This window comes from Nematolebias whitei, chromosome 12 (assembly GCF_014905685.2).
Source record: "Nematolebias whitei isolate Nwh7 chromosome 12, NemWhi1, whole genome shotgun sequence".
NCBI classification, from domain to species: Eukaryota; Metazoa; Chordata; class Actinopteri; order Cyprinodontiformes; family Rivulidae; genus Nematolebias; species Nematolebias whitei.
In genome coordinates this window covers 16,708,769-16,717,040 of record NC_056509.1, presented here as the reverse complement: position 1 = coordinate 16,717,040, position 8,272 = coordinate 16,708,769, and the positions used below count along the sequence as shown (strand labels likewise).

The 8,272-nt window shown below is 42.4% G+C and overlaps 1 protein-coding gene across 1 annotated transcript in view; it reads left to right on the top strand.

Moving 5' to 3' along the window:
* The window catches only part of tnfrsf21 (tumor necrosis factor receptor superfamily, member 21), a 61,056-nt gene extending 60,001 nt beyond the window's left edge, over positions 1-1,055 (top strand). The window contains exon 6 of the mRNA XM_037686101.1: positions 826-1,055. Within this exon, the coding sequence (XP_037542029.1) occupies positions 826-1,055 (230 nt within the window). The remainder of the gene's footprint in view (positions 1-825) is intronic.
* The last annotated feature ends 7,217 nt before the right edge of the window (positions 1,056-8,272 follow it).

The window sequence follows — 8,272 nt, the reverse complement described above, 5'->3', positions numbered from 1 at the left end:
CAAGTTACAAGAGTGCTGAAGCCAGCAACTTCATATAAGTCGTGTTTTATTTCATTCAACTCGTCCCAAATGCATGGGAATCAGATGCATCTGCCCATCCTGCATGACAGAGTTTAAAACTTGGGACAGCACATCCGAAAACCTGCTCTGGGAGAGGCCAGCACCAGTTGCCACAGTGCGCTGAAGTGACTCAGACACAAGGAAATGTAGAGTTGACAGGAGTTTTGTCATCGGTGGCATGACATTACTCCTTCCTGTGACTGGCTCTGTCAGCTCTTAGATCATCATCCATCATCTTACCCACTAATTCCTTTTAGGGTCATGGGGGTCACTGGTTCCCATATCTATCTGTCACTGTGTGAGAGGTGGGGGACACCCTGGAAAGGTCTCCAGTCCATCACAGGGACACATAGAGACAAACAAGACAAACAATCATTCACTTTTTCACTCTCTGTGTGAGGAAACTGGAGTACCTGGAGAAAACCCACGCATGCACGGAGAGAACATACAAACTCCACACAGAAAGGTACTCGATCTGGCAACCTTCTCGCTAAGCGGTGGCCGCTCTACCAACTGAACCACTGTGCCACCACAAGTCAACAAACATATAACATTGGATCATTTTCCTCATTAAATAAATGACCAAGAATAATGTTTTTGTCTCATTTGTTTAAATGGGTTCTCTTTATCTACTTTTAGGACGTGTGTGAACACCTGATGATGTTTTAGCTCATACTGATGCAGAAACGTAGAGAGATAGCAGCAGTGCACGTGGCACCAACATTAAAACCCACTCTTGTTTCTCTCTCTTTGTTTTCCCTCTAGAGAAAAAAGACACCGTTCTTCGACAGGTTCGTCTGGACCCCTGTGACTTGCAACCTATTTTTGACGACATGCTGCACATCTTGAACCCAGAGGAGCTCCACGTCCTCGAGGAGATCCCAGCAGCTGAAGACAAGCTGGATCGACTGTTTGAGATCGTTGGAGTCAAAAGCCAGGAGTCCAGTCAGACGCTGCTAGACTCCGTCTACTGCCACCTACCTGACCTGTTGTAGTACAGGAACAAGACCCATGTTGGGAGGGATGAGTCAGACGTAGTACTCCTGAGATTAGCCTGTACTCATATTTGATCTAACACAGTATAACTCATGCCACTTATGTATCTTTGTTCCTGCAGGGTTTTACTTTATCTGCTGCTACTGATGAGGCTTAAAATCCTATCTGCTACTTAACACTTTCTCTTGCATTGTATTTATACCTTCCAAGCATCAATACTGTCGTCAACATTACACGGTCGACTGCTCGAAGAAGTACTGCTAACCTTATGGATGAAACTGAAAGTTTGGATGAGTTGTGTTAAAACGTTGTCCTCACAAATGGCACTTTATTTATCTTCAAGGGCATATGCATTCAGTTGTAAAGGTATATTGTACCAATTATCCAGGCTTCTCTTGCAAACCGACTGGATGAAGGGGAACCCTACAGAGACGGTGGTAAATAAGCTATAACTTCAAACAATGCAGGCATCATTGTGTGATAACCGTTCTCGTGAACCACGTTCTCTTTTCTGCACGGGTAGTACTGTGGGCGGTCATGTGCCTGAATGTGTTGCTCTGCTTTTCTTTCTGCCTACATCATTCAGCTGTGGGCTAGAGGACGATTTGTTTGCTTGTAGCCACCAGCAGCTCATAGCCTTATTTAAATGACTCGGAGCTCCGAAACATGTTCCATGTATCAGAATAATCGAGGAGCGGAGTGAGGTTTAGGAGGTTTGCAAGGCTAACTGCCACAGCATCCTTCTGTAGAAGCTTAGAGCAGGGTACAGTAAATACCAGTAACGCCTGTGTGCATACTGGTACCGGTGCAGTGTTGATAAAGTGCTCTTATTATATTTTGGAGCTTCCTGTTGCTTCAGTTTGCAGATGTTGGGTGTCTTGGTTTATATTTCAGGGCAAAATTAAAAATATATTATTCAAATGAAGTTTCCAGTTATTAGTTGCTACATGTTTTATGTAGTCGATATTATGTTGATTCATTTGTTTTTTTGTTAGAAAAAGGAAGCTATGTACTCATTTAATTCATGAATATTGGACAGCACTTACTGTATATATATATATATATCCATCCATCCATCATCTTTACGCGCTTCTTCCTTTTTGGGTCGCAGGGTTCACTGGTGCTCATATCCAGCCATCACTGTGTGAGAGGTGGGGGACACCTGGACAGGTCTCCAGTCCATCACAGGGACACAGAGAAAAACAACCATTCACTCTCTCACTCACACCTAGAGACAATTTAGAGTTACCAATCAGTCTAACATGCATGTTTTTGGTCTGTGGGAGGAAACTGGAGTACCTGGAGAAAACCCACACATGCACGGAGAGAACATGCAAACTCCACATAGAAATTTCCCCGGCAGAGAGTACTTGTATATCACCATTCTATTCAACCTGGATACTCAAATACTTTCAGCACAATCTGTGTCATCATTTACCTCCACACACACTCTACTACATCTCTACAAAGGTAATCAGAGCTTTAGATCAGTCATACATTGATGGGACACACATCAAGGTTCAATGTCTTGTCCGTAAACACGTGACATTTGGTGGAATGGAACCCCAACACTCTCTTAGGAGGACGGCAGCATCACTCACCCAGTCATCCACAAAAGCACTTGTTTATTTTTTTGTGGTGTTTTCCATTTTTTGTGTGATTTTTTTTTTTTTAAATCAGCAATGTCATTGGCACCTAGAGTTTTTATTTCTCATGGGCATTTAGATGTTTCTGCATACTCACAGGATGACCTCACTAGGATAGAAGAATCTAAATACTTGGAAATCTGCCTAATGGTGTTGATTTCTTTGAGGAAAATAATGGTCACTTTCACATTTAACATTAGTAAAACCACATTTCACCTAAAAATGCACAATTAAATCAAACAACAAAAATCACTGCTTGGAGAATGTTTTCACCATGTGGACTCTTGAGGCGACGATTAAAGATTTTCACTCACTGGTTGAACTCACATGGAGGGACAACGTAACTTAAGACCGTTTCTAAATATCCAGTCTTACAGAAATGAAGTCCAGGTTATGTAGACTGCAAACATTTGAAAATGACTGTAATGAAAAGAAGAATGTGTGAAGCTGCTGTCCAGCAGTGATTTAGGCTCAGGATGTTGTTTGTGCATGAGGGTGAGAAATGAAAGGCATACACTGAGTGGATGATTTTAAAAAAGGTGATATGCATAACCAGTGAATTATTATGTAAACTGTTTAAAAATCAACAAATTAAAGCTGCATTTTTTTCTAAACTTTGCAGAGTTGTTTTATAGAAAAATCGTACACATACATATGTACATACATATATATATATATAAATGGTAAATGGACTGTACTTATACATCACCTTTCTATTGCTATTCTATGCTGAGGACCCAAATCACCACTTCTTTGATAGCAATATCTGTAAAGATATGGCGACAATGTACGTGGATGGATGCTCATTCCACCACGAGACAATCTGCAAAGCAGGTGTTGGAGGAGTACTCCTCCAGGACCAAGAACAGGTCACATTTGGCTATAAATTAGGCTCTCAGTCTTCTCAGTACGCTGAGATAGCAGCAATCCTAATAGCCCTACGGATGGCAGTGGAACGCTCCATCCAGACGCTAGTCATCTGCACTGACTAACTATGCTCGACTTAGTTTCTTGTGTCATCTCGCTCTGTGGAAACAGAACGGTTTTCTCACAAGCAACAAAAAGGTGGTCAAACACAAAGAGCTTTTCATGACATGTGAACACTTAGTGACATCACATGATCTACAGATCTTCTGGAAGAAAGTTCCAGGACACTCCAGAGTCCCAGGCGATGACAAGCACTACAATGACCTTGCAGACTCCCTAGCCAAGGAAGGAGCCGTTGACGGACCCACGTGGTCCTTTGACCCCTCCTGGCTACTCAACACTCAGTCGTCACAAGCTACAACTGAGGTAATGGCAGTCACACGTGCACAAGCTGCAGCTAAACCTGCTGATAACACAGTTTCTGTACGCCCAATGCTGACTGACCCAGACATCATCCAACTCCAGAAGTTGGATCCTGCAATTAACTCGATGGTACTGTATCTGACTGACCCAGACAAATACACTCCATCAAAAGGCGAACTGGATTCCAATCCAGACCTTAAAGTCCTCTTTCAGCTGCGCAAACAGCTAAAACTACTTAAGGGCATCCTAACTTTTGCTCATGGACGGACATCCTCACCCGTGTTCGTGGTCCCCCATGACCACAGGGGGGTGATATTAGTCCATGCACATGACCTTCCGTCCGCAGGACACAAGGGTGACAATGCCACGCTGAAAGCATTAAAACAGATTGCTTATTGGCCTGGAATGAAGAAGGATGTCAAAGACTACATAAAAGGGTGCCTGGTCTGTGGCCAGTTTCAGCCATCCAGACCACTCCATAGAGCACCACTGCATAGTAGAGGCATTGCATTTCCATGGTCGGACCTCCAGATTGACTGGGTTGGACCACTCACTAAGAGTTCTAGAGGAAATAAATATTTTCTCACGGTAACCTGCGCGTTTACCAAATGGGTAGAATGTCTACCAGCCTCTAATGACACAGCACAAACCACTGCTATGTTATTAATGAATCATGTATTCTCAAGGTTTGGACTTCCCCTCAGGGTGAACTCAGACCAAGGTACACACTTCACAGGTGAAGTAATGAAAGAACTGTGGAAGACGCTAGGTGTCAAAGCCAACTTCCATATTGGCTACCATCCACAGGCTTCAGGCCAGGTTGAGAGAGCAAACAGGACTGTGGTGAGTATTTTGAAGAAATACGTAGCCGCAAACCACAAGGACTGGGACGTGAAACTCCCTCTGGTCCTCATGGCTATAAGGGCCACTCCACACACATCGACTGGCATCTCTCCTTTCGAGATGATGACGGGTCGACAAATGACTCTTCCTCTACACCTGTTGTACCAACCAGGCGATGCTGCCATGGCAACAGCCTACACTACACAACAATACATGAAAGACTTGGAAAAACACCTTAAAAACACTTTTGCTTTCGCACAGAAAAACCTGGAAAAATCAGCTGAAGGACGCAAAGCGTACTACGACCAAAAGGCCTCTCACGAGGAACTCCAAGTGGGAGACAGGGTCTGGTACTACACGTTTGCCCCCACAACTGGGAGAAGAGAGTCCGGGACCGGAACTCTCGCCCGTAAACTGATGCCCAGATGGACTGGACCCCATCTGATAACAGACAAACTGTCTCCAGTTGTCTATCAGATAAAAATCAGTAAAGGCCAAAAAGAGCCAATTGTTAAATGGGTACATCGAAACCAGGTTAAACCACACAAGGTGTGCAAAGAAACCACTCAAACGGGACAGCGTGATTGAATCTGACAACCAGGGTGAGGTGAAGCAGTGAAACGATGTTTCTGGTTGCTTAGTCACTACTCTTGTCGATGTTGAAACATTGTTTAATTGGTTTTGGTATTTGTTTCTGAGGTAAGAATGAGTTTTGTATGTATTTTAGTTGGAGACTGTAAAGGACTTTAACTATGCCAACATGCACTTCACTCGTTAAACCTAATCTTTGCGGAGTCAATGTAGATTAATGCTACCTTAAGTACTATAGTCTACATTGGTCTCACAACGCTTAAGCCGAACCTACTCGAACAATTCTATTCGGGGGGGATAGCTAATTCTTTTTGATGAGTCTCGCCATAGACTCCAAAAACATTTATGGGGAAACCAAACACCCAATCTCAAGTCGTTCGTCTAAAAGGACAACAGACAATTGAACCAAACTATATTTTGCCATGTAAATCTAACTTAAACCAAGTTAGGAATGGAAAAATAGTTTGGAACACCCTTCTATAGGTATAGACCCTTATATTTACCCTTTTCAGCATGTTCCACCCCTTAACTGGTAGCTGTAGCTGTTCCCAATCATAATAGCTTACACACCAGGTGCATATAGGTTAAGGCCTTATGTAAAATCCCCTTCATAAGCCCACCTTAAACCACATAATTGCATGACACATTGAACCAGAACGGCACCGACTGGACGTCACCCAGCGACGACCTTCGCTGGAGGAGACCTGCAATCCTGACGTTGGTCTCCACTCTTCATCCAGTGGCCGCATCTTCAGTTCAATCCAAGGGAACCCCTCTGTATGCTGATCAATCAACACCTCCATTCGTTGTGGATTTATCGTTGTGGATTATATGACTTTTTCCAATGGATTACAGACTTTGTTTCCAAGGGGTTAAAGCATTGCTACAATGGATTTACCAACAACATTATGGAATTACCAACAACACAATGGAATTACCTAAAACATTGTGGGATTACCTTCTTTGACTTTTGTTTTCCTTGCTGGATTACATCAAGCTCAAGGACTTTCGAAGGCGTAAGTTCATGTTGGAATTCATCCCCATGGACAGGCGATGATTTCCAAAGGGGGGACTGTAGTGAACTAAGCCTCAGGTCAAGTCCTGACCCTGAGGGCCTTCCTGGAAAAGGAACTGTTATTTCATTGATTTGAGTCCAGAAACACAAATTAAGTTCATCCAGAGACTTTCTAAGTGTCCTGCACTGATCAATTGAAAGAACACTCTCTTTTTTATTATCATTACTATTTTACAAATGTCTTGATAATCAAAAGTGTGTTTAGTTCAAACCATTTTAAATGTTGAAGTGAACTACTCATTTTAAATCAACTGTGAAACAGTATTAATGATTTTTAATCCTCATTCAAAGTAGAAATCAAGTTAATGTCTGTTACAGAGTAATTATTCATTTTTTTGATCTTCTGTCTGAAATGAGCAAGTTGTGATGTGGGTCAGAAGTCAAGTTTCGGTCAAAAACATGTTTATCGGAACGAAATGTCATGTTTAACTTTTTCAGACAGATAGAAGGAAAACGGCTCCTAAAAGTCTCTGTTCTTCAAAACATCTTTCTGTCTGTTCTTAAAACAATCTACTCTTTCTCCTTGACTTTTAATGACCCTCTTACTTCACTAAGACCACACCCCTGTTGGTTCTTTCAACCAATCAGGAAGTTCTCAGAGGAACCGGAAGTGACCTCTTTAAAAGGGTCAACACTTCCTAGTTCCAACAAGAACAAGAGTTCCGAGCAGAACAAGAGTTCCAAGCTGAACAACGTTCCAGAGAGAACAAGAGTTCCAGGGAGAACCTCGAACAAGAAGTTCAGAAGAACAGAAGTTCGAGCAGTTTCTAATGGAATGACAAGAGTCCGTCGATGCCACGACGTCTCGCTGTGGCTACTCGACAAACGCTCTGAACAATGAAGAAGTCTGTTCTGTGATGATCTCACGACTCCTGAGGTCTCTGCTATCCTTACGGAGACGCTGAAAAGCGTTGAAAAGCAACTCTACACCGAGGCCGAACTATCGTCTGCAAAGGTAAAGAGTCGATCTTCAACTGCGAAGTGTACCGTGGGTTAAGCTGGGTCCAAAGGAGCGTGTTGTTTCTGGTTATAATAGACATATTCCCTCACCCATCTCTCTCCATTTAAACTTCATTTTCCCATCTTTAAAACTCTTCTATCTGCCAGTAATTAATCCAGATATTTTCAGAAATGTCTGTTGGGTTCAAAAGCTGCAGGTGAGGAAATCATGGGCGTATGATTTTGTCATTGTAAAGCTCATTAATTAAGCTGTGTTATAGTGTCAATCTGCCAATTATTGTAAATGTGTGATGTGTTTAAATCGTTTTTAAATAAACGACCCACTGTTGTTGGTGAGTCAAAGATAAAACACGTTTCCGTCCACATTTAATCATTCAAAACACGATAGAACTCAGTCCAGAAAAATGAAAGAATCCGTTTAAATTATGGATAATATCAGACACAGATATTATGTTCATTACACTATCTTATTTCAAGACACTCAAAGCGCTTTACACTACAATCTGTGTCCTCATTTACCCATTCATACAGCACTCCACGGAATCTCTACAAAGCTAATTGAACAAATCATTCTAAAGAGACTAATCAGAGCTTTATCACATTCATACACTGACGAGACACACATCAGAGGCTATGAGGGGTTCAGTGTCTTGCCCAGGGACATTTCAGCATGTGACTGCTGGTGGATTCGAACCCCCAACTCTCGCATTGGAGGACGCCTGCTCTAACCACTCAGCCACATCCGCCCCCACTCAGCTACAATCGAGTATATATATATATATATATACACACACACACACACACACATATA